General features: G+C 37.5%; 3 protein-coding genes across 3 annotated transcripts; 2 read left to right on the top strand and 1 right to left on the bottom strand.

Moving 5' to 3' along the window:
• The first annotated feature begins 1950 nt into the window (after positions 1-1950).
• On the top strand, positions 1951-10271 carry terfa (telomeric repeat binding factor a). The gene is made up of 12 exons (XM_066668244.1): positions 1951-2096; positions 3359-3457; positions 3555-3679; positions 4454-4546; positions 4709-4849; positions 5409-5572; positions 6213-6926; positions 7852-7998; positions 8622-8693; positions 8923-8996; positions 9356-9396; positions 9620-10271. The coding sequence occupies exons 1-12, from the start codon at positions 1958-1960 to the stop codon at positions 9776-9778; spliced, it is 1968 nt and encodes a 655-aa protein (XP_066524341.1). The 5' UTR covers positions 1951-1957; the 3' UTR covers positions 9779-10271.
• Positions 10272-12378: 2107 nt separating this feature from the next.
• Positions 12379-18071, bottom strand: LOC136695450 (ras-related protein Rab-19-like). Its single transcript, XM_066669528.1, has 3 exons — positions 17465-18071; positions 14373-14556; positions 12379-13542 (listed from the first exon to the last, which is right to left on the bottom strand). The coding sequence occupies exons 1-3, from the start codon at positions 17657-17659 to the stop codon at positions 13262-13264; spliced, it is 660 nt and encodes a 219-aa protein (XP_066525625.1). The 5' UTR covers positions 17660-18071; the 3' UTR covers positions 12379-13261.
• Positions 18072-19202: 1131 nt separating this feature from the next.
• On the top strand, positions 19203-26167 carry cct2 (chaperonin containing TCP1, subunit 2 (beta)). The gene is made up of 16 exons (XM_066668255.1): positions 19203-19319; positions 21393-21467; positions 21605-21670; positions 21768-21879; positions 21993-22069; positions 22322-22434; positions 22834-23036; positions 23249-23349; positions 23454-23581; positions 23962-24065; positions 24153-24272; positions 24599-24727; positions 24827-24930; positions 25273-25372; positions 25588-25729; positions 25956-26167. The coding sequence occupies exons 1-16, from the start codon at positions 19317-19319 to the stop codon at positions 25984-25986; spliced, it is 1608 nt and encodes a 535-aa protein (XP_066524352.1). The 5' UTR covers positions 19203-19316; the 3' UTR covers positions 25987-26167.
• The last annotated feature ends 584 nt before the right edge of the window (positions 26168-26751 follow it).

Below are 26751 nucleotides of genomic sequence, written 5' to 3'. Positions count from 1 at the left end.
TGTACTTGGAATTTCCCGCCTTTTAACAACCATAGTTGAGATGAAAAGTCTGATTCTTTTCCACATCCGATTCTTTTGAACTGTCCGTTTAGAGAATCAGAAGCCCGATTTAACTGATTTGTTTATTTTAAAAAATACATTTCTTTTGTGAACTCAAATCTGTATCTAGTCATGTACTTCAGCACATATTTTCACAATATCAGCAGGAAGGTTAACAACTAATAAAAAGGACTTTAATATATGTCCGGTGTGATCAGATACTAAGTGGTCAGCACTAAGTGTGAACAGGGTGGAATGAGCCTCAGATATGCATCTTTATCTTATCAGTAAAGCCACCTTCAGGCTACATCACATTTGTAATATGAAATGTATCTTGATGCAACCTTTACAGTATCAAAATACAGTCGATATCAATTGTGTTATTGCCCCACATGAAAAAATACACAATTGAAAAAATTTTAAATAGCCCATACTGGAACCTGAGCAAAGATTTTCAAGACATTTCAGCCTGAAAACAAATGCATTCAAGGAGTGATATAGTAAATTAAAGTGGACATTTGAGTGAAACTTATATAAGAAATCTCATCACAAATGGCCATTCACGATGCAAATAATATGCTAGATACAAAACACATTGCAGTTTGTCAGTTTCTTGTGATCAGGTTACTCATTGTTAATATGAGGTGTGAACAGGAAATATGTGAATTCAACGAGGTACACTGTATTATTATGGCGTTTAATCATAATACACACTATGAACATCATAATTTACTTAATTCCTTAATTTCTATAAATTGTGCTGGGTCCAGCTCTTATGAGTTATGATTCATTCTTAGTCAAACATGGAAAACAGGTAATTAAAGAGCAGTTTAATTTAGTCTGTCATATTGAGTTGGACACATTCAAGAATCATTATATTGAGGCTTGGCTGGTCAGTTTCCAGTTGTGTTTATAATGGTTCACTGTTTACAACATACTCATCTGACACCAGGGAACATACATAGAAGGACCAACAAGACTTGAACACTGCAGTTATAAAAGCATGCTGGATTTTTGTCACATAAACAAATCAGTTATCTTCCAGCTACACATAACTCTCGGTAACATATTTCTTCTGTAAACTAGTTTGCAGTGCATTTTGGGACTTTTAATATATAGTGAGTCAGATTTATTACAGAGAATTTGAACAATATGTATTGCCTGCTTGTAGTTGTCTAAAAATTTGTATGCATATTAATTGCTTAGAGTATAATCTGTAAAGGAGGCCGGCACTATGGTGCAGCAGGTAGTGTCACTGTCACACAAGTTCCGGGATCCTGAGGTTGTGGGTTCAAGTCCCACTCGAACTTTCTCCCCGTTTCCATGTGGGTTTCTTCTGAGTGCTCCAGTTTCCTCACACAGTCCAAAATCACATGTTGGTAGGTGGATTGGCCACTCAAAAAAATTTCCATAGGTGTGAGTGTGTGTAGCCCTGTGAAGGACTGTCACCCCCTCCAGGTTATGTTCCTGCCTTGTGCCCAGTGATTCTTAGTAGGCTCTGTATCCACCGCATCCCTGAACTGGATATGCAGTTATAGACAATGAATGAATCCGTAAAGGGCCGATGTTGGGCAGGTAGTAATCTGCTTTATTGGAATAAAAAACTTGCAGCCACACCGTCCCTTTGCAGATAAGACTGATGACTTCAGAGTCTTAGTAGATCGGTACAAACATGGAGAATATTGCTACTTCGCAATGGTCATTTCAAAACTGTTATTTCATGCTATTATAATATTGGTTAACATTTGCAATTACATTAGCTAAATTCTACTAAAGTAATTTAATCTATAAAGTACGTATTGCTAAAAGTTTGATTCACTCGGATTTTTAACCGATTCAACGGACTCGTTGAAAATGAATCGGTTCCAAAAATGATTCCTTCATGAATTGGACATCACTGCGAAAGAGTGGGGCAAACATGGCGGTCGCTACAACAAGGCGCAGCTATGAAGAGACGATAAACAGATGGGTTTTTGACTTCTATGTTTTCAGAGCTGTCGACGCGTTTCGAAATGGAGATTACAGCAGTTTTACACAGTTCAGGAACCTTATCGAAGGTATAAGAACCTGATCATCACACCGAATACAAAGTTAACACTAGATACCAAGCTCGAGTTGTCTCCTTCCCCAGCGCATTGGAAATTTTAGTTCCACCTTAAATGGTGCAGTAGTTAAACACGTATAACTTCTGCCTGATTGTAATAAAATTTAAGGTGGAACTGAATACTCCAATAAGGGACCATGTTTATTTTAGTGTTCAACTTCCCGTTTTATGTTTATACCGAGTGTTTAATATTTACCTACTCTTCAACAAATAAACAATTAGCATTATCTTTGTAATCAGTTCGGTCCATCAATACCCAGTGTTATAATGCTAAATATTATTTTGTTGCATTGGAGCATTTGGAGCTTAAACATTTTATTTAAAACTACAAATGTACCTTCAAAATATAAGTGGTTCTACTGGTAGATGCTGAACCTCGGGACCCTCTGCATTTCTACTTTTTTGTGACCACCTTTTTTATGTCTCCAAGTTCCATTTGTAAACGTGCATGATATATTTCACACTGTATCTGAGTAGGGTTCTTCATGAATACACTGGAGTTACAGATACCAACTTGCTTTATTTACCTTTTTAAATTTATATAATGGTTATAAAACTTTTGACAGGCCAGGTTGGTTTTTGTATGTAGAAGTAAGATAATTGTTACTTATGATTTAAAATTAGGTAGGTACATGTCAAAGGTTGGTCTTGGGTTGACATTTTCCACACAGAGCAATCTACTGCAGTCCAATGAATTTCTGCAAAATATGTCACGCTTTTGGGTATTTTTGAAATCAAAGTAAATATGGCACAGGTTTGCAGCTCAAATATCAACATTTTATATACATTTTTTTCAAATGGGACTTGTGTGTAATAATTTTTCTGTTTTAAAGTAAGTGATAGTTAAATATGCTGCACCAAATACAGTTACCTATATTTAAATGTGAGTTAATTATATTTATTCAAAGCATTTGTGGTTCTAAGGTCTAAATGAACTTGTATAGGCTGATTTGAAACTTACATTCATTTACGTTAATGAGGTGCAGAGTGGTCCTCCAATTCATTTCTATATGCTGGAAACTGGCATACAGGCTTATGCATAGTTTTACAACCTCCCCCACCCAATCACATGTTTCGTATGTATGTGTGTGGTGATTGGATAATTTATTTTACATTGTATTGCAGCTAAACACAGCAGTTGTACTTGTACAAACATATCATTTCGTTTCACTGTGTATGTTACGAAACTTTGACCTACTCTTTACTTTAATACAGCTTTGGTGGTCAGACCCATCTGTGGAGACTGTGATGAAATGATGATCAAACTGCGTTTCATGCAGTTTCTGTCACGAATAAATGATGGAAACATACCTGGTGAGCCAAGCAAACAAGTTTGGTTTTAAGCTGATATTTTTTTGTTTATTTAATTCATTGTATTCATTCTTGTACTGTGATTCTACTCGTTTTGTAGGTGTTTCATTTCAGAATGGCCTAATACCGCTAGAGTCTGCCTTGAAGATCTTTGAAGACATCTGTGCAGAAATGGTTGTTCCCCAGAAAGACTTGGAGCGAGTGCACATCTCAATCAGGGAAATGGTGAGGGCCCAGTGTTCACAGCCAGCCAGTATTGGTTTTGTCCCTCTGGATTCTTATTGTTTTATTATTTGCCCATGCAGTTTTTCACAGATTTGTGAACCCCTCTGTGTCTTTTATATTCTGAAAAGCTTTCAGAGATGCTCTTTTTAAACCCAATCCTATAACTGACCTGTCAAATATGAAGCTTACAATCCAATTCAGAATTTTGGTTGCTGAGCTGTGAAAAAACTGTAAATATTTTTATACATCCAATTTGGAACTTAGCATTATCTGAATTATGTATAGTAGCCCCAAGAAATTGTGTCTTTTTAAACATATCTTGAATATAAGCCTTGTTAAAAACTTCTGCTGCATGACCAACAAAACAAAACTTTGATTAATAGACTGGAATATGCAGTGTTTCTAATGTTGTCTCTGTGAACATTGATAAAACTTAATCTTGCATGTTTTCTTTAAGTAAGGCAAAGTTCAATGATTTTTTTTGTCAGTGCTTTAACCCTTTTGTAAGTCACTTTGGAAAAGAGCGTTTGCTAAATGCCTTAAATGTAAAATGTAATTCATTCTATTCAAATTGGAACTGCTATTTATTTAGTGTTGAAATGATATATTCAACAATCAGTTTGAATCCATTAACTATAGAAGTTCATTTATTGGTTAATGTTTAATCTAAAAACGATTTTCAGCCATCTTATGACTATGATATTTAAGGGTTTCTTTTTGGTATTAGGGCGTGCTATTTCAGATTGTATTTAACACTGGTTGTATTTATTACAGCTTGTTATTGTCTGCATTAAGAATGAACAATTTGAAAAAGCTGCGGACATGCTGCACAAGCACTTTCCCAAAGGAAAGGATTCAGCAGGAAAGGTAAATTACTATAAAAGACAGTTTGGTAATAAATACTACAGGTAGACTTATATGCAGTGCCCTACATGATGATTTTTTATATTGTTGGTTCGTTTAAATGTGAACTTGCATCTTTCCAGTTAATGGTCTAATCTGAAGTTTCACCTTGGTCTTTCTCTGTAGAAAAAGCTGTTTGAGGATCTGATTAAAAAGAAATGCAACAGACATTCTGTGATTACATCATCATCATACAGTGAATTTAAACAGGACATGCTGGACTTCATTGATAAACTCTACACCCTTCCAGAGCCTTCTCTAGACAAGGTCAGCATTTCATTTCATTTCATTTTATTTATTTATTTATTTATTTAGGATTTGAATGATGATAAGTTGTTATCTAATAGAGAATGTGTATTTTACTTTTGCATTCTAAAATAAAAGACAAGTTTTTCTGCAGTGCCCCTAGGAGGTAGGAATGTTTTCAAGCTCTCTGTAACTCTGACACATGCACACACCTTTTTCTCCATTGTATATTTATTAACTTGCCTTACTGTACCCTCTTGTAATAGCCCCCCATGCTGGGAACCACTGGATTAAAAATGATCAGGATCTATTACCACAATTATTCTCCTCAGTCAAGAGCAAAATAGTTTTATTGAAAATTGCAATGTACATTATAGGCCTATCTTTCCTAACATGAACATATCTGTGAAATGATTAAAAATATGTGCAACCTCTTTTAAAAAGTATTTGCCTACCTATAAAGCCAGTCATGTGAAGTTCATAGGCATTGCAATATGACGTCACACACCAGACTTTTACTATTACTTTTCAATGAATTGGGTTTTATCGTTGTAAAAATTCTCTCAATTTTTATTTAAAGTTTTTGAACATTGGAGTTTCTGGAGCAGTTCAGACAGAGCGTGTGCAGCCGTCCTTTCAGAGCAGAACCGTGCAGAACACACAACAGACAAATGACCAGACGTTTAGAGAACATCATTCTCCACTGAAATCTGAACTAAACACACCAGCCAGAAATGGTCCCAGGTATTGGACTCTGTTCACATTTTTTTTATTTATATCATGAGATTTGCCCCACAGAAACTCTGATTAGACCTCTTGATTTTAACCAATCTGGATTTAAAACAAATAAGGGGGGAAGGTTTAAAGATTTCTATTTATATATTTCACCCTGTTCTTCAATTATCAGAACCACCACAGGACCACTGTAGAGTAGGTAAGATATGGGTGGTGCGTTGTTCTCAACGCTTAGGTGACTCTGATGTGGTGGTGATGTATTAGTGTATGATGCTATGGTAGTAGTGGATCAGACACACCAGTTGCCTGGGTTTTTAAACACTCACTGTCCATGAGGCACTCCTAGCTATACTTTGTGTTGGCCGTCCTCTAGTCCTTTATCTGTAGTCACAGGTCACTGTCGGCTGGAAATGTTTGGTTGGTGGACTATTCTCATGCAGTGACACTGAGGACTTTAAAGTCTGGTACAGCACTGTTGTGTCTGATATAAGAAACGCACACACACACAAATACAGTGCCATAATGTTGGTATCACCGCAGCACTGAGAACCACCCAAATCAGGGGGTCCTGACCCTTGAACAACATGGTTTTTATATTTATATATAAATATACCATTATTGATATTTTGCCCTTTCTCGTCCTTTGCAGTTCATCAGTTTGCATGTGTCTGAGCAAGTTGAAGATCGTTTATCAAGAACTTGCCAAGATTTTTTCAGTTTCAGCTTCCTTCTCTCAGCTGAAGCAAGAAGTGGAGGAGGAGGCAGAACAGAATGATGAAATGCACCTTGTCGCACAAGATTTTAACCTTACACTTTCTGAAACGCCGAGAGAACACTGTTTCAACGAGGACGAGTTGAATGGCATAGAGGTTAATGAAAGGACCTTGGAGGCAGAGTCCAATAGAGCTGAGCTGACCTCTAGTAGACAGTCTAGCACTGTGATTCTCAGTGAAGATCCATTACGACAAAACCAAATCACACAACAGGCAGTGGAACAGGAACAAGTATGTGCAGTAAGCTTAGATGCATTAACAGGTATCGTTGCACAAACATCAAGTAGTGCCTCTGTTGTAGCTTCATACCAAAGCAGTGATTTTAATTCAGCTGCTTCAGAAAGCACAAATCCACATGTGCCAAATTCATCTCATGAAAATAATGAGAATAGCCCAGGAGCAGCTGTATCCGCTGTCACAGTAGCACAGTTAGTGATGGAGGATGATAGTCAGCCCAGCGAAATGGAAACCACAGATTGTTCACAGAATATCAGTCCAGTGAAAGCAGGATGTAGTGAAGATAATCCACTCAGCTCACTGCCTACAAACTCCACGCCAGTCAGGAGAACCCGCAGGCCAGCTGCCAACAGGTAATCTAACTTTGTTCTCTATTCCAGTGAAGAGATGTGTTTTGGCATATTGCTCCAGTCATATCAACATTGTTTTCTTCATGTAATGAACATTTTGTGACCCTTGAATGAAAAGAAATGCTCTAAAAATACTGAATTAAACTGTGTTCAATTCAAGGGCTCCTGTCCTACCTTTTAAATTTAATTTAATTTTTAGGCCTTTTGAATATATGTACAAAATCAGTCATAATTCTTTTTTTATCTCAACTCCATGACTACTGGCTGTCAGTGTAGCAAGGATTGTGATTAGTGTTTATATTTTAAAGATATTATTCAAATCTTTTTCTTTTTGTGTATGTTAAATATTAAGAAGTCAGTTTTCTGAGGCTGGGAAACAATGTAGAAATTGGTGCTGGTCTGTACAGTCAGTAAAAGAGCAATTCCAGTGCTTAACTCTTCACTTCACTATAATGCTAATGGGTCTGGGATTTACAAGGAAAAAATTGGTGTGCCCTTTGCAAAGATGGTTTTCAAGCAACACGTGGAAATGAGTGTGCATTTGATGTAATAAGAGGATCTAAATTTTAATCACATGTCGAAACCCATGTTTTCTGGCCTAGAAAGCCCACAAAACACCTGACTGTCTTATTTCAAAGATTGTGTGTTGGTTTGCACTCCACATACCCAAATATCTGTGCACAAGCTCTGAAGAACAGAGTCATTCATAATATCACCCTCTACTATCCCTTTAATGGGCTGTATATATTGTATACATTTCTGTATTATACTCTGCTATCAAACAGATATAACTGAGCTTTCTTGATTGAGTGCCTTGCATTGAAACTTACATAACTTCCATGCTGATGTGGTGAACACATGTAAATGAGTTTGTACTGTGATAAGTTCAGTTCTGAAAATAATAGAAGCTGGGTGTATTTTCCCCCAGAAAGAGTATTCCTTGTGAACCAGAGCCTGCGTCCCCCGAGCAACCCACTGAACCAGAGCACTGTTCCACACCCAGCAGAGGGGCATCTCCCAAACCTTCTTCCTCTGATTGCACGCCTGATAAACCCCAAAAACAGAAAACAAAAAGGTGAGGTATTCCACAGATTTATGAGCTGCTTTTTTTTTGGTATGTTTAGAAATCACTGGGGGCACAGTTGCCGTAGGGATAGAAATCAGTGTAGTTCTCAATATAAACTACTGTAACACTTGAGCCTTGACACTCATTTATTGAGGTATTTACAAATTTGTGATATAAGTATACTGTGCTGTGACATGGCAAGAAAAGTTTTTTTAAGTTCTAAGAAAATTTAAAATTTTCTTTTCACGCACTGAAATGCGAAAGAATTGTAAAATATTAAGAAATGTCTTTATTCTACATTTTTAACAAATTAATTCATCTAGAGCAGTTTACACGAGCAGGGAAATAGAATGTTATTTGAAACTTACATCATTTTTTATTTGTCAGAAAAAAGGCTCTTGATTCACTGACAAATATTGTTTCCCCAGAAAGAAACTGCATTATTTTATGGATTATGAAATATCTAATCTGTTAATATAACACTGAATGTAAAATGTTCAATGGGGGCATCTTTGCTAATTATTGCTCTGCGTCTGTTTTCTCCCACCCTTAAATGTCACATATTTTAATATCAATAACATTTTTTGGTCAATTTAGTTACTCTGTATTTGTTAACTGGATGTGTTCTCCAGGCACAGAAGTGACGAGGGAAGTGTGATGAACTCTCCACACACAGATAAACGACATCAGTCCACCTTCAAAAGGTATTTATTTGCCCTGGAATTATAACCACTAATTTATAATTTTATAGTAATGCCAGCCCACAGTGTAATGCCATTTATTTATCATAAAAATAGTGGTAGTAAGTAAAAATTATAGCTTTGGAAGAGTATTTTAATTCTAGTAAGTTTAACTCTAGTAAGTTGTCCTCACATATAAATGCATGTGGTAATGAAAAGGGACTACTGTACACTTTTGTCTTTAATGGAACAGGTGGATGAATATGTCTGGAGTTCAGGAGGAGTGGAGTGATGAAGAATCGCTATTTAGTGCCTCCACATCTAGAGGTGTTTTGACTTTCTTATTTTATTTTTATCACATCTTCCTTGATTCAGTGTTTATCATTTTCTGATGACCAGACTTTAAATTGTGGTGGGGCAAGAAGCTATTAATATTAAACACAGCTGTGACTTAATACAGTTAATCAGTAATGGGGGATATAATAAACTCAGTTGGGGGGTGCCTTTTTGATATTACAGATATTAAATGTACTTGGAGTACATCATGTTTTGATATGAGAATCCTGACAACACAAAATTTTATACTGCTATATATGCTTTCTTTTACTATATATGATAATATAATGCAGACATATTACACTAGACCTGTCAGTTTCATGTGGCAAATTTTTTATTTATTTTTTAAGGAAAAGGCTCATCGAGCCTTGAAAGCCACGGCAAAAGAAAGGTAAGACATTTTGAATAAACACTCAGAACAGATATATCTCAGTTAGACATTGCTATCACTGCTGGCTTAAAGCTTTCTTTAAACCTCATAAATGTCCTGAGTTTGAGGGACATACTTCAGTATAATTTGCTAGTGCAGGTTTAGTAGCTAATATATAACAAGTTTATGGCTGCTTTGTTTGCTTTGAGACTTGTTAAAACTTTTGGCGGTCTTTCTGTTGCAGAAGTGGACAGAGGAAGAATCAGAGTGGGTGAGGAAAGGAGTGGCTTTATATGGAGAAGGCAGATGGGAGAAAATCAAGACTTTATACCCTTTCAAAGGCCGTACAGCAGTCAATATCAAAGACCGTTGGCGCACAATGAAAAAGCTGAATATTGTCTAAGTCTATAGTTTCTGGGCTCAGAGCAGAGTTCCCTGCCCTGCATAATTTAACCAGATATATCTGAAAATATGTGAATATTTTTATACAGAGTTAAAAAATTATTTTCCCTTGATGGACTGTTCAGATATTTTTCTCTAATACAACATTCAGTTAAAGTAAATAATGTATGCTGTAAAGCAAATTATTTTTGTTGTACTTTGTTACACTGTGACGGAAATGTGACCTCAAGCCAACACAGCATATACCTTAAATAAATGTTTGGTTTCATTTGCATTATAACTTATTTATTTTTGTGCTGAGGTTTTTAATTAAATTTTTTTAAATTACCCTGTCAGAGTGGACCACCTGAAAAATGCTGTGCAGTGAATGAATGATTGTATATTAATGGTTTCATTAATGAGATTTATCCATGTGACATTTTTTTCATGTCATCTTAAGCAATGTGTCTGCAAATACAAACCACTAAAACCGAGTGTGCTGAACTGATGACAGTGCCCTGTAATAAATAGTCAGTGATAGATTTTGTAAATAATGTATATTTAAAATATTGAAAATGTGTTTATAAATCATATTGTTATTGAAATATTTTATATGGCGATTATATATTGAATAATTGTCCAGCCCTAATTTTTAATGTAGTTTAATTGCTATTTTTAACAAGGTATTAGCAGTAATAAATGAAGGAAAACTATATTAGTGTTTACCCAAACTAATTTAATAACATTCAGAATGTGGTGGTGGTAGGTAGTGAGTGAAGTGCAGGCAAAGCAAGTTTTTTTTGATAAAATATTTTTCAGTTTTTACACATTGTATCTATGGCTTTTTTGAGAATGTGTGGGGTAGATTTATTCATTAGTCTAAATTAGAATAAGTTATAGTTTAAGTAAGTTATAGTTTGATTTGAGATCCTGTAAATGAGGACATTAAAAACAACATAGGCCATTGCTTAAAGATACTTTAATTTTGCTGTTTGTCACAGTAAACTGGATGTGTATGTCAGGATTGATAACACTTTTTGTGTCTATTCAAACACAATTGAAGACTTTAAAATGTCTCAAAAGCACAAACTCCCAACCATCTTAGCATGGGCATTTGATGTCAAAGCAATCCGTGGCCAGGAGTATCTCTCTAGGTGTATGGTGGCTTTGTCTTTCCCATTCATTCAGCACCATACCAGCCAACAGTGATGTTCTCCTGCAAGCAAGTTGACCTGTTTAGCAGGGGCGTAGCAAACGGGGGAATATGGTTATTCCCCCTACCCCCACGTACGTTTGTCAGATTAAAACGGTACTAAAATATGCTTCGCAGAGGTCGGCAAACCTAGGGCCGCACGCACGCACACGACTTTTCAGCCAATCACAGCAAATATATCAGCGTCAGGGACAAGGGAACGAGAGCTACAAATTTCAAATCGAGCAAACGAGGTATGTGAGCGAGAAAAGTACAGGAACGTCCTCCTGTCCTGCAGGATTTTGGAAGACACTCAAGAGGTAAAATGAAGTGATATCAGACACTGCATCACGCTAAATTAATGAAGCAAAATTCAAAGTCACAACGTCAGTATTTTCTAGATAGACTAATATAAATATGTATTATATACATATAATGTGTATATATAAAAGCCCCGTTTTAAGGGGTCACAATGTTATGGCGATAGACAGAAACACGTAGCTCTCTCCTAGCCGTAGCGTGGGGCAGATTCTCCACGGCTCCTAAACAGAGAACATAGGTCATAGGTCGCGGCCTTTATTTATCCAATCAGCAGCCAGAGTTATCTGTCCACCATTCAGTTCAGCAGCCAATGGCGTCACAGTCCCTCCTGTAAGCGGCGGGTCAACGCTGAAACACTGAGAACTACAGCTCTGATTTTAGATAGAAATAATGGAGAAACTACATTTCATTCTCCCTCAACAAATCACAGATAATATTTATAGTCAAAGTAATTATTTATACATTAAAATCACATTAGATATTTTCATATTGATTAACATTAATTTTTCGTAACACAAAACAATGCATTGTATGATATTTTCAGTGGACATCTGATAATGTAAAGGAGATTAGCCTGTTTTTTTTAGGCTGTTAGACCAATAAGATTCTTTCACTTCAGATCTTTCTGTAATTAATGAACAATTTAAAAATAATACAGTTATTTTAAACTGGTAATACAGTATTTGCAAAATACATGGACAGATTCTGCTTTGCCATTGTTCAAAAAGGCTACTGACAGTCCTGATGGCAGTTGGCTTAATGAATGTCTGAAAACAAAAATGTTATATCTGATTGACTACAGTCGAAAAGGATTTACAAGTGAATTCTGGACCTCTGCATTCCTTATTTTGATTTCATAAGTTGGCAACCCTATGCACACGAGAAGCTGACAGTGAGTGTCATTTAAAATATAAAGAATAAAAAAAACCATCTTTAAATAAACAAATTGAAAAGCCACTGATGCACTAGTTCAAATAGCATTGTGCTATCAGAGGAAACCTGATTATTGATGAAGGTAAAGTAAACCTACTGAAAGAGCCAATTAAAATGTTCATGCATTAAACAGTGCAGTATATAGGGTAGACTGATTTAATGTATATGTTCTTTCCTGATGTTATGACTGTATATTTTACAGATAGTTGTTCAAAACTCAGTTTTGTTTTTCTACCTGTAGAAGGATAATCACAGTTACTTGAGGCTTTGCTTAGTCAGTGCCTCATCAAAGAAATTTGCTGCTATGAGGCAATTACCCCAGACCCCCTTGGTTAAACTTAGCCCCCCTAATTATTAATCTCTAGTGATGGCCCTGGGACTGTATTTTGAAAAAGTTGTTCTCTTTTTGTCAATCAATATTAGGATGCACAAAAAAAGGAGAAGGCAAGGAAAGATAGACTTCATTTTCAATCAAACCCAATTAAGTTGAGTTGATCATTTTTACCACAGGCTTGCTATGTGTAAATTAAAGTGTGAAATAAAACCATGCAGCAGTTTTGATCGCCTGGCACAAACAATAAAAAGTAGGGACTCCACGCAGGGCAGCATAGGTTGATATTCATGGGTAATGCTATTATGGGGAGAGAAGGAATATTAACTATCCTCGTGTAATTTCAATATGTCTGCAGAAACCACAGTATTTCCATACTGTGGGCCTAGATGTACATAAAATATAGAAATTACGGAAGTTATAATGTTACAGTTGCACCACAACTGTAATTGTAATGTGGCTATGATAATTTCAGGAGGGATTTTACTTCCCCATCCCAGAAGCTTGATACACCCCTGCGGTTTAGTAATGTTCTTTAGCGGCCGTTTGTAAAGATCACACCCTGGTTTAAATCAGTTATGATTTCATTTTGTCTGTTTTGATTTAATGCTATCAGACCAACCAGTCCATGAATCTTTGATATTAAAAGAATGCAGCTTTTAAAGTTAGAGGATACACTCCAATTTCCAAACACTTGTAATCTCTGATTTTAAAAGTTTTCCCATGTGTTAGCAATCGCACCCCTTTTTTTCAGGTGTAGATGTTGGGCAAGTAATGGGCCTAGAGTTGGAGCGCAGTAAGATTCCAGGTGAATTGACCCATGCATCATCTTTCACAGCCAGTCCATTTTGCACCATTAGCTCTTGGGCCATCATCATAAAAGCCTTTTCTACATTCTGGTTCTCCTTCGCAGAGGTTTCTAGAGCCACTAAAATGCCTCTCTCCTTTGCAATTGAGCACGCTTCAGTGAACTCAACCTGTCTCTCAGATCCCAGATCACACTTGTTACCTGCAAAATAAAATGTTTAAAGTAAAGCTGTTAGTTAGTTTTATCAAGAAACACTACCACATAATATATATCTCCTAAAAATGAGTTTGTATACTACACAAGTAACTGAAAACCAAGACTCCTACAAACTAATGTATTAATCAAATAAATGTTCCACAGTTCATTCCTCGAACATTTTTAACAATAAGCCACCTCACTGCACCAACTGCTATCTGGCCAGTGTAAGTAGAATAATACTTTGAAAAAGTCAGAGTCCGTCCATTCATTGTTTGTAACCGCTTGTTCAATTCAGGGTTGTGGTGGGTCCGGAGCCTACGCGGAAACATTGTGTGCACGGCAGGAACACACAGAGTGTGCATCAGTCCTTCACAAGGTGACACATATACTCACACCTATGGACATTTTTTGATTTGCCAATCCACATACCATTGTATGTTTTTGGACAGTGGGAGGAAACCCACACTGACACAGGGAGAACACACCAAACTTCTCACAGACAGTCACCCAGAGTGGGACTTGAACCCACAGCCTCCAGGTCCTTGGAGCTGTGTGATTGCAACACTACCTGCTGCGCCACCATGCCGCCCCAAGTCAGAAACCAATAGGTGCAGACAAAAGATAATCACTTTTGAAGTAAAAGCAAAAAGAGTTAAGTAAATATACACAGACACTAGGGCTAACAACTGTGCAAAACCTGACCTAGAGTGCTTTTCAAAAAGAATGTGTAATTGGAAATTGAACCTCTGTCTGCTGTGCAAACAGTAAATGATTGGGTCCGACAGCAGAAGCAGATGTTGAAAGAGTGAGGCTGAGCTGTGCTTGTTGTTTACCTATCAGGGCTAGCAGAACATTGGCAGCTCCATACTGCTCCACTTCGTTGATCCAGTGTGGAATGGAATCAAATGTGGTCTTTCGTGTGATATCGTAGGCGATCATGGCTCCATGGGCACTGCGATAGTAACTCTGAGTGATGGTGCGGAAACGCTCCTGACCCGCAGTGTCCCACACCTGCATCTGTGACAGGACATATAGGTTGGTCTTTCACAAAGACTGTGTGTACACAGAAAAAATATTCTGAATAGTTCTGCTGCTAAAAAAAAAAACAAAGTCATGTGAAATATTTATAGGGAAACACAAGATTTATAATATTCTTTACTTCTTCACAGTCTCTTGACAGTTTTATTCCTTGACAGTTTTCATCCACTAGTTAGTTTTCCTAATGTCACATAACACTGAAAAAACTAGGGGGGAAAAGGCTAATATTAGCATATGCATACATTAGCATATTTTACATTAGTAATTGTTTGGGGAAACTATGGAAATAATTAATGATGTTTAAAATAAATATATATATTTTAAAAAAGAAAAATCTGTGTATGAAAAGAGTCATTTAGACTGTGAATTGTATTTACTTTGAACATTGTTACTCTTTGTGAAGACACTGCCTCAGTGCTGGATCCCACTGAGATTCACTGAGACTCCTAACATCTCTGCTCATTAGAGATGATGCAGTGCCATGGCAACCTAACACACCTGCAGCCTGCACACTCCTCTCCAGCTTTAATCTGTGCTTCAATCCTGAGATCTTAAGAGTTAGCATTCTTTATCTAAACATTAGCAATGCAAATGCCAGAGAAGCTTTTTTGGACAATTTATACATCACGAATTTATTAATGAAATTATTCCACTTATTTTCATTTTCAGATTCTTTCTTGGTGGTGCTTTGCAGTGACCAAAATGTACAGTAACTGGTGTGGTTGTTCAAGGAAATGTGTGATGGCTTTTGGGTACATGGACATTGCTATGATGCTGTGCAATTATCTTAAATCTCTACTTCCACTGTTCAACTTTGGAGATGTTAGAACCCAGGTTTTTGTTTTGTTTTTTGTCTTTTTTTTTGTCATATTCGATATTTCACCTTCTGTAACCCCTTTATCCTGGTCAGGGATATGGCAGGTCCCCAGTATCCAGAATCATTGGGCACAAGGCAAGAATACAACCTGGGCATGATGCCAGTCCTTCACAGTGCATCACACGCTCACCCAGTCATTCACACTTTCACCTGTTGACCTGTTTCCTACAGGCAGTCCACCTACTTGTGTTTTTGAATCATGGGTGGAAACCCATGCAGACACTGGGGAAAATAAGGTTGGCCTGAAGTGGAAGTTGATTCCAGAACCACAGACCTGGGAGCTGTGACAGAGGCCCTCACTATTATGAACCATTCCATCCGTATTTTAAACACATAACACGTATAAAACAGTATAACTTTATGACTTATATATGACTTTGCTATAATACATATATTTTTATAGGAGACTGAGTGTGTGCTAAAGACGTTCCTCCATTTGCCATAAAGGTAGATATCTGTCACTTGAAATAATCTGGAAAATCAGACATTACAGCAGTATGTAGAGGCAGTGTTTGGAGCTGGATGTGTTTAGCAATGGGAGCAGTTTCCCTTGTATTAATGGGAGATTTCCCAGGTATTATGGGACATCCGGTAATAGGCAAGACCCCAGTGGGATTCAAGTTTCAACTTATTTCTACAGTAATAATTATTTGTTCATTCATTCATTTTCTTTAAGTGCTTATCGAATTTAGGGTTGCGGTGGGTTCAGAGCCTACTCCGAATCACTGGGCGCAAGGCACATGGCAGGAACACACCCTGGAGTCCTTCGCAGGGCACAATAATAATGATTTAAGATACAATAAAAGTCTTTTAAAGGCAAATACCTTAAGTGTTCCATAATGCCATTTACCATATATGGCCAAAGATTTGAGGAGTATCTTATGTCATAAACTGAGTTCTCTTTATTTTGGTAATATTTTCATGGATTATTGCTTCCCTCAATGTTTTAAGTGTTATTTCTCAGGTGTATTATTCAGGAAACAAATGTACATTTCCATCAGTAACATGTCAGAAATTTATATTCAGCTCAAAATAAATTCACCAGCCTTGTACAGAAATAGCATGAACTTTTATACAGTTTTCTGTCACAATCCAACAATGACACACGTGGTATTAGACTGAGGATACCACACATTCCAATCTTACTGTCTCTGAGGTTTAACTGGCTCTTCAACAGCACAGTCAAGGATGTGGTCCAAGTCATCCATTACTTATCCCAACAATTTCACTGCCCATTACCCACACAAGGGGCCTTTACCAATTCAAAGGACTGTGAAACACTGTTTGACTTGCTGTGTTTTGAAAGTACCCACCTGAAAAATGGTCAGTTAAAGCGGCTTAAGGAGAGTATTGGACAACAATGCAGGACCTGTGTTAAAGTAAACCTGTAGAGCCTGTCCCCCAGGGCCTCTGCCGGTCTGACTAGTTTTTTTCAGCAAAGTTTCAAAGACCTGAGTGTGTGGCAAATATACACCTAAATACTGATAAGGATCTAACGATGCTCAGCTAGTTGCTTCAGGAAGAAACTGTCCCTTAGAAAAAAATATTCCAGAGCTTTATATTAGTTCCATAAGGGGATTTGACACAGACAGTTTTAAACACTTCCTGCTGTTCTTCAAAAAACATAATGTAAGAAAATGGCAGTTGCTTCTGCTCTGGAAGCAAGAAAAAAAATGGCATATTCCCTACAAGTCAGTATGAATGTATTTTCCTACAGAGTGAAACCCTGTTTTATGAAGAGGCATCTACTGAAGCTAGCTTTTGGGAGTGAGGGGGTGGTGGTGGGTTTTGGGGGTATTACAGCATAACATTATTTGTCCCTAACCACTGGTGCATGGTGATGTCACCCGCAATCAGATGAGTAGTGCCAGGTCATCAAAAAGTCATTACATTTTTTTTAAAGATTATTGGAAGACAATTTTAATTTGACGTTCACTTCCTAAACTCATGACACAAGATTCACATGGACCACATTTTAGCACAGAGCTTGTAAATGAAAATTCGACTTACCTTTACTTTTTTGCCCTCTATGTTGAGAGTTCGCACAGTGAAGTCCACCCCAATGGTGTTCTGTTGTCTCTCTGAGAAGATTCCTGTCTTAAAGCTATGAACCACACAGGTTTTTCCTACATTTGTGTCTCCAATCAGGATGATTTTGAACAAGAAATCAAAGCTGTCGTCCTGTTCTAGTCCAGATGGCTGCATGGTCAGTTTGGTCAGTGTAACTTTAGAGCAGCTTTTGGGAGGAATTCAGCATTACAAATGATCTTCTTCCAGCTTCATGTAGTGTGTTTATATTGTAATAGTGTTTGAGGCCTTCTTTAGTGACGTCCTTCCAAAATAGTGCCTTTGTAACTTTGTAAAGGCCCCCTTCTAGTCTGTTTCACACAGGTGTATGCAGCAACAAAGAAATCCACTTGTAGATTCTCATTGCCTCAGCACATTCTCAAGCGTCCTCTCTTTCCATCTCCCATGGCGATCCAGTGAGCGCAACAAGCACAAGTCATTGCTGATTATTTTAAATACATTTCTGCTTATCCTATTCATATCCTCCTCCACGTACCTGTTCTTCCAGACAGACTCACGCTCTCAGTCTCTGTTTTCTCTTCCTTGCTTTCACTCCACCCATCTTCCACTCCAGCGTTCTCACTCTTTATCTGAGTCAGTTCTTGTCCGGCCCCCTCCTGCAGACAGAGCCCCACCCTTCACCTGCTCACCTACACTCAAGAGACTGTACTCCAGTACCTCACACAAAACATCGGCAGAGCATAGTTTACTCTATCAGCAATATTTTGATACTTTAAATTTGTTTATAATTTGTCCCAGAAATATTTATAATACCCGTAATTAGTATGGTAACAGGAACAGAAGTATTTTTCACACCTGTTTTTGAATGTAAGTCTTCTCTGGAAAGTAGACAATGGTTAAAAATTGCATTTCCTTGCAACATGCCACACTGGAAATTAAACCATCCATTATGTCATGGCTAAATATTGTCAAAGTTTACTAAACGATTTTTAAGGTTGACGAATACATCTATTTTATGTAAATAATGGAAACACAACCCTGAAATAAGCAGTCAGTACCAATCATATACCCAAGGAACAAACCCTGCTAACTTGCATGCTTCCACTGCGGTCCATTCACACATCTCCACTGACTTTATAGTACTCCATATGTGACTCTACATACTTTTTCTGTCCCCTTTCACTTTGTTCTTCAATGTTCAGGACCACAATTTGGCTGTTGGATGGGGTGCTAATATGTGCATGGGTTGCACTCGTACAAATTGACAAGACACAGCAGTGCTGCAGGAGTTTTTATACAGTGTTCTGTGTCTCACACACACAAAAAAAACTTGTTGGTTCACCTTGTTGGTAAAATCAGTGACAGTAGCTCATCTGTTGCTGTACAGTTTATAATAATTCATCAGTGACCACTGGACAGAACTCTGTTGGCTCGATATTTTTGGTTGGTGGACTATTCTCAATCCAACAGTGACACTGAGGGTTTCAAAAACTCCAGCTACACAACTGTGTCAAGAGGTGTCATGCTGAGGCTGCAGTGCAGAGAATGATCCCCGTCCCAAATAACACCTGCTCAATGGTGGTACTTTGACAGTCCTGACCATTGAAAAGCCAGGTGAAATTGGGCACACAATGTATCTAGAGTAAAGCTGAAATTTGTATATATATATACTGTAAAATTAAATATGAGTGAAATGTTCAATTTCTGAAACGTAAATCAAACGCTGTGGAGCTTTTAATTTGAAAGGTTTGCCGACGGCTCCCGCCCATATTCCCTGTGTCACCGCTCGTTGCGAGGTTCCTGTGTGCGGCTTTAACTCAAACCCCGAGCAGCCATGGTGAGTTTTTTCAGTAAAATAATTTTATTTTCACTGTGAAATTAGTCCGGAGTAAAACAAACGACATATTTGAGGTGATTGAAACATGCTACTAAGGCCATGAGCTTATAGTTTGAAATCAAAAGGCCGTTATCAGCCTTCAGTCATTCAGTTTCGGAGTGCACATGTTGGGCCGGCTACCGAGCTGCGATTTACCCGTTCTACCTTAAATAGTGCCCAAGCTAGGTTCACGCTGCAACTTTTAAGGTGGAACAGGCCATTCAAATTTCAGCCTCATGGCTTGGACTGGCTGTGTTATATCTAATGAACTTTAAAGACTTGAAAGGTCTTAGCATGTTAAGGTTTCAGAATGAAACTGTTGCACTATTTATGTGAGATTGGAAAAGTCGTACAAGAAGCAGCCTCCAGTTTCATGGACTGCCCCGGCTTTGCTTTAGTAAACGTGCTAACCTTAAACATGTGAACATTTGTGTACATTACAATTGCTCGTCGGTGGGTTGATGTGAAGTGCCCTAATTCTCTCTGTGAATAAATTAATAACAGCTAAATTCGGTTGACGTTTTCGGCCAGTGTCCTTTGTTTGATATGCGGCTGTTAGCGAGCCACGGTTAACACCACGGCCGAATCCCAAATCACGCCCTACACACTTCGTAGTACACTTTTCAGATCAGAAAACAATGACATTTGGACAAAAGCACAGCATACTATGTCTAGTAAAGAGCCGTTTGGAACTCAAGTGTATTACATTCCCTCCCGAATATGGAGTGAACTGCTTCGGTGTAGAAAATTAAATTTGGTAACTCGGAGTGCACTATGTAGGGAGTGGATTGGGTGAGATTTGAGATTCAGTCCATGTGTCAGCCGCTCGTGATGAATATCCATATTTTTTAGTACAAATTCGACAGTAGTATTGATTTCAAGTTATTAAAGCATATATTTAATTTGTGGTTAAATGGGCAGAGACGTAGTACTCGTGTTGATTTAAATAGCATCTCTATGATTTATGCATGTGAGCTAACGCGCCTAACGGACTTTCTAGTGCTTTCTGAGAGAAAAGGGAGGAGCCGTTTCCTTAAACCAGCCACCAACACTTTTACTCAGTCTGAAATATACTCCAGTATTAAAAAGAGAATACTGCACATGAAGCTTTATACCTAAAACCTGTCTCTGTAGACCATACTCCTAATTTTTAAATAACATATGCTTATATGTGCATCTTTTTTTAAAGAGAATAACTCATAGTCCCCACTTCACTGACTTCTACAAAAGCCCTATACGGAGTCTACTTAATATTATACGGTATACTATAATAATAATACATTTTATTTATATGGCCATTTTATATATATATATATATATATATATATGCACACACACATACATGTGTATGTGTGTGTGTTTAGCATCCACAAAAGTATTTTAACATTTAAACATCAACAAACAAATTGTGATTCAGATATTTTATTAAGACAACACCAAGATTATAATTTATTTTGACAAATTATTTTCAACAGGCAGCTGGTGTTTTTAAGATTACCTCGGACGTTTCTGTGCAGATTTAAGCATTTTTACTTCCAAACATGGTTTTTGTACACTTCTGAATTTGATTTCATTATTGAACACAAACTCACCGACACCATTTTCAGGAAAAAAAAACAGGATTTCTTTACACAAATACATTACCACCAGCTTTAATCTGTGCTGCAGGTGTTTTTCTCTGACACAGAGAGCCTATCAGTTTGATAAGTATTGTAGAAAGTACACTGAATAAATAACCAAATTTACTTAAGATTGAAAGTGTCCAAGCATCTTATGGTCATCTGCTTTATTGTAAAATATTTGTAGCAACACTGCAGAAAACAGGTGAAAATTTAGAGATTATAATAGAGGATATAAAACATTGCAAAAGCATTATTGCTCTAGTGTCTTTTGTAATTAAGAAATGTGAACTTTAATGAAGATTTTGCTTTTTGTTTTCTTTTTCTCTGACTGTTATATGGAGTTGTAATGAATGGTGTATTGTAGTAGGTGCTTATGATTTAATGTTATGCCCTTTCTCTTGTGATTTGGCAGGCCTCCATATCAATGGCCCCAGTGAACATCTTCAAACATGGAGCTGATGAAGAGAAAGCAGAAACTGCTCGATTGGTGAGTGTTCCAACCATAGCAAACCCTCCTTGTTCTGCTTTAAATATTCTATGATATATTAACATTACAGTGGTAGGTAAGCTCAAGTCATTCATGTGCGTTTAAGCAGTTTGTGTCATGTGTTTCTTTTCATTTAGTCTTCCTTTATTGGTGCCATTGCTATTGGTGATCTGGTGAAAAGCACACTTGGACCAAAAGGAATGGTATGGGCAAATTTCTGTTTAAATACCCAGGTATTTGTTATATGTTTTTAAGATGATCTTGTGTGTTTAAGTCTTGTGTTTCTTATGTTCTATGCAGGACAAAATTCTCTTGGGTGGTGGGCGTGAATGCTCTGTTACAGTGACCAATGATGGAGCAACAATCCTGAAAGCCATTGGTGTCGACAACCCTGCTGCCAAAGTCTTGGTTGGTGAGTGTGATGTAATATTAAATTTAATCTAGACTGATTCAGTACAACGTACATGACAAGCCACCTTCAGAAACTTGCACTGGTAATCTGAGAATTTCTCTGTATTTATGCAGATATGTCCAAGGTCCAGGATGATGAGGTTGGAGATGGAACAACTTCTGTGACTGTGCTGGCAGCTGAGCTGCTCAGGGTGAGGCAGCGTGGTCTTAATTTCTTGTGTTAAATGGCTTCATAAATACACTGTTTAAATGTTGCTCAGTGACGTAACAAACCATCACCTAAAATTGCTTGAGAGCGTCCCAATCTGCTGACAGTAGTTTTCTATCTGTGTGTGAGTTTATGTAACTGAAGGCCGAAGTCAGCAAAGAGTGCACTGCAAAGTCATATTTGGATAAAAACATATTGGCTAAAATGCCTTAAAATTTATTTTTTTGTGCACTAGGAAGCAGAGTTGCTGATTGCCAAGAAAATCCATCCCCAGATCATTATCGCAGGTTGGAGAAAAGCAACCCAGGCTGCTCGTGAGGCTCTGAAGGGGGCAGCAGTTGATCATGGGTAAATGTCAGCATTTAAAAAAATGGCTTGTTAACATATATACATTTCCCCCCATGTTTTTTCTATTGGTTGTCATAACATTTGAGCTGGTATAGTTTTGTAGAAGGTCTGTAATATAATATCTCTCCTCATTGAACTGTACATTTCTGTAGATATGTCATTTCTAAACTGTTACTGCTACTTTTAATATAACTGCTGTCATTGCAGAGACATACTGGGTTATATCATGAGGCTTGTTGTCAGACACTGAAACTGCCATAACTTTAGAAGCAAAGCTAATTATGCCCCAGAACCCTTTCATATTTACCCTGTAGGGGATTTTACACCATTCCATCCATACGAGTGAACACAGCTTTTAAAAACCATGTGCATTCACACTTGTCCTGTTTATGTTTACAGTAACGATCAGGTGAAGTTTCAGGAGGATTTGTTGAACATTGCCCGCACCACTCTGTCATCAAAGCTGCTCACTCATCATAAAGACCACTTTTCCAAACTGGCTGTGGAGGCCGTACTCAGACTGAAAGGATCTGGCAACCTGGAGGCCATACATGTCATCAAGAAGCTCGGAGGAAGCCTTACAGACTCTTACCTGGATGAAGGTCTGAAAATTGACAGACTTTTATTTGGTTTATTATCTGACATATTCATATTAATGTTCTCTTTGCTTCTACGGGAAAATAAATTAGGCGTTCGTCTTAATTGTGTTTTAATTATGCCGTTTATAGTGCAATTCTTTATGTAGAGTTTTGTGGTGATCTGGTCTTTAAAGATAAGTCTTATTTTTATTAATTTTTTTATTTTGTTCTCAAAGGATTCCTGCTTGACAAGAAAATTGGTGTCAACCAACCTAAGAGACTTGAAAATGCAAACATCCTCATTGCTAACACTGGCATGGACACGGATAAGATCAAGGTATATCTTGAATTTTTCCACTGCTATAAGCATTTATTTAGGAAAAACATCCAACGATTGAGGACAAAGTCATTGTTTGGTAATGTGTGTCACTTCTTGTGTAGATCTTTGGCTCCAGGGTGCGTGTGGACTCCACAGCAAAAGTTGCTGAGATTGAACTTGCAGAGAAAGAAAAAATGAAAGAGAAAGTAGAGCGTATTCTGAAGCACGGCATTAACTGCTTCATCAACAGGTACAAGTTTAATCTTAAATCAGTACTCAGTGTTTACATTTGGATTTTAAGTACAGGAAGGGTGCTCATGGCCACTTAAATTGTGTAAAGAGGGGAAAAACCTGTACAATTAGTTACCTGTACATTAATACAATAAATGCTGCCTATGGGCATGTGAAAGTTTCATTGCAATGTGCATTCCAATGAAGGGTAGAAATGGTGCATTCAAATGCATTCCAAGGGTAAAAATTACTCCAAGAGGCTTGTCCCTGACAGTAGGGAAAATCTAAAATAGGTATTTCTTTTGATGTCTTGTGATGTGTGGTTGTTTGTTTGTTTGTTTATAAAGATTCTGGTTACTGGGAGGTTATTAAATTTTACTGTGTTTCTTCCTTCATTAGACAGCTGATCTATAACTACCCCGAGCAGCTCTTTGCTGCTGCTGGTGTTATGGCCATTGAGCATGCAGACTTTGTTGGAGTAGAGAGACTGGCGCTGGTCACCGGTATGTTTTTAATGTGTGTCTGTTGCAATAATAGCTTTTATTGGTTGTTTTTAAATAGTAACATTGTAACATTACATCATTGCACAGGGGGAGAGATTGCATCTACTTTTGACCACCCTGAGCTTGTGAAGCTAGGCCACTGTAAACTCATTGAGGAAGTCATGATTGGAGAGGACACTCTTATTCATTTCTCTGGAGTGGCCATGGGTGAGTGTTGAAACAGCTCTGCCTACTTGCTGATGCTGATTGAAGAATGTCTAGAACATGAATAAGACATATCTAGATTAGTTCTGGGATGTATTACTATACAATAAATATATAGAATGCTATTAGTATAATTCAGTAGGAAGCATCTCTTTTGACATAGCCTTATACTAATTTGAGTAATGACTTAGTAATATATTCTTTAGTAAGATCCATAGAAATTATGTATTGTATTAATGAATTGTGAAAGCATGAGTGCCCTCAGTGTTTGAGGCTAAAAGCTTTAATATTGACTCGGTCTCAAAAGATTATTTTTTGCTTGCGTCCAGGTGAGGCTTGCACTGTTGTTCTCCGTGGAGCAACTCAGCAGATTTTGGATGAGGCTGAGCGTTCTCTCCATGATGCTCTGTGTGTGTTGGCTCAGACTGTTAAAGAAACTCGTACTGTCTACGGTGGTGGTGAGCATTCTCACACACACTCACTTTCTTTTTTTTTTTCCGTTTTTACTTCAAGTTTTCAGGGATTTAATAAGGCAATGTCTTTTTTGTCTCCTCCAGGTTGTTCAGAGATGTTGATGGCTAAAGCTGTTACAGACTTGGCTAACAGAACTCCAGGCAAAGAAGCTGTAGCTATGGAGTCCTTTGCCAAAGCTCTGAGAATGGTAAGTGATGTTTATATCGTGTGCTAATCTGTTATATGCATACGTTTCTTAGAGCCTTGATAAAATAATTTGGAAGCTGATTATTTTTTATAATTATTGTTGAATAATTTTACAGGATAACCTGGTGTATGTTTACTACGGTTATCTGCAGGCTAATTGTGCTCATTTTAGCATCACAGGGAATCCATCTCTGAAACATTTGTGCCTCTTGCTTCCACTTCTTTTTTTGGATAGTGCCAACTTAATCAAGTTTAAGTTTCTGATGAATACACATTAATTAGTTGAGGTTAGCCTAACAAACATTTTTTTTAATGCTATTTTTTGTTTTCTTTTTTTTTTTAGTTGCCAACCATTATTGCAGATAATGCTGGTTATGACAGCGCAGACCTCGTGGCCCAGCTGAGAGCAGCTCACCAAGAGAACAAATCCACTTTCGGCTTGGGTGAGTTCACCTCTGGGAGCACACGCACTTACAGACTCCTAATGCCTTTTTGGTTTTTTTTTTTTTTTTTTTTCAAATAGATGAATCAATCAAAATGGCCGGTTCTTTAATTCTTTAAATAAATAAATAATTCTACCTTTAAGAATTTATGAAACCATTCTTTTACTTGCAAGTTTTGTGATTGGCTCTAATCCTTGTTCCTCAAACTGTTTCAGACATGTCACAGGGAACAGTTGGAGACATGGCGGAGTTGGGCATCACAGAAAGTTTCCAGGTGAAGAGGCAGGTCCTGCTGAGCGCTGCTGAAGCTGCAGAAATGATCCTCCGTGTGGATGACATAATCAAGGCAGCACCCAGGTGAGATTGGATGCTTGCTTACCTTTAGTCGCACCACCAGTAGAGGGCCTTCTAGATTACCATATAGTAGCTATACATTTAACTTCTGTGTGAGTTTTAGCTCCTGAACCGGATGGGGAAAGTATGAGAGTTTGGTGTGAGGGGAAAAATGCTGATCACTGTGTGAGACCATGTGTTATGATGACTCATTTCTTGTTGTCCATTTGTTTCTTTTTTTCCCCCCTAGGAAACGAGTACCAGACCACCACCCATGTTAAGGCAAAGTCTGAAGGAGAACAGCAAGAGAAATTGTGGGGAATATCTTGTGTATTTATTATCCTCCTTCTTTCAGTCACTGCTATTACAGTGTTAGTGCTGCAGAGGTTGTCTGTGTTGTCATGCCCTTATTCAAACAAAATGACTGTGGAGTTTTTGTTTACTCAGTAATAAAACTTTAGAACTCAATATGCCTTTTCCCCTTATTTCTTTAATCTTTTTGAAGTTTTTATCTGCCTAGTGAAATCATTATTTCAGAGAGGTTTTATGAGAAACTTCATAGTAGAGAAACATACTCGCACACGTTATATAGACCTATATTTTTCTTAGTTTTTATATGCATATGTAAACTGTAGTTAAATCGTTTTTAACTTTTCTGTTCAGAAGGCATTTATAAGATACATATTGAACCAAAAACAAAGTCTGTATTATTCTGCAACAGCCTGCAATAAGTCTGTCTCCATCCACTGTGTGTGTGTGTGTGTGCGTGTGTGTGCGCGCACACAAAGACACACGTATAAAAAAAAAAAAAAAAAAGGGTATTAAACCTTTTGTATTTTTATGGTTTGCTGCATAAACTTTATCCAAGTCTAAATTATCTTCAAATTATCTTCATCCAAGTCAAGGGTATTGACAAATATTATGTGCCTAGAATAATAACCCGAAGTAAAAATATGATCTTGCAGGTCTTTTTTGAACACACTCTTTCCGCATTTAAAGTGGTAGTAGAAAAAATTAAGTGAACCCACTGAATTTATAGCTGTGGT

Source organism: Hoplias malabaricus, chromosome 4, assembly GCF_029633855.1.
Source record: "Hoplias malabaricus isolate fHopMal1 chromosome 4, fHopMal1.hap1, whole genome shotgun sequence".
In the NCBI taxonomy this organism is placed as follows: Eukaryota; Metazoa; Chordata; class Actinopteri; order Characiformes; family Erythrinidae; genus Hoplias; species Hoplias malabaricus.
The sequence above is the reverse complement of the archived record's forward strand: the minus strand, read 5'-3'. Positions and strand labels throughout refer to the sequence as shown.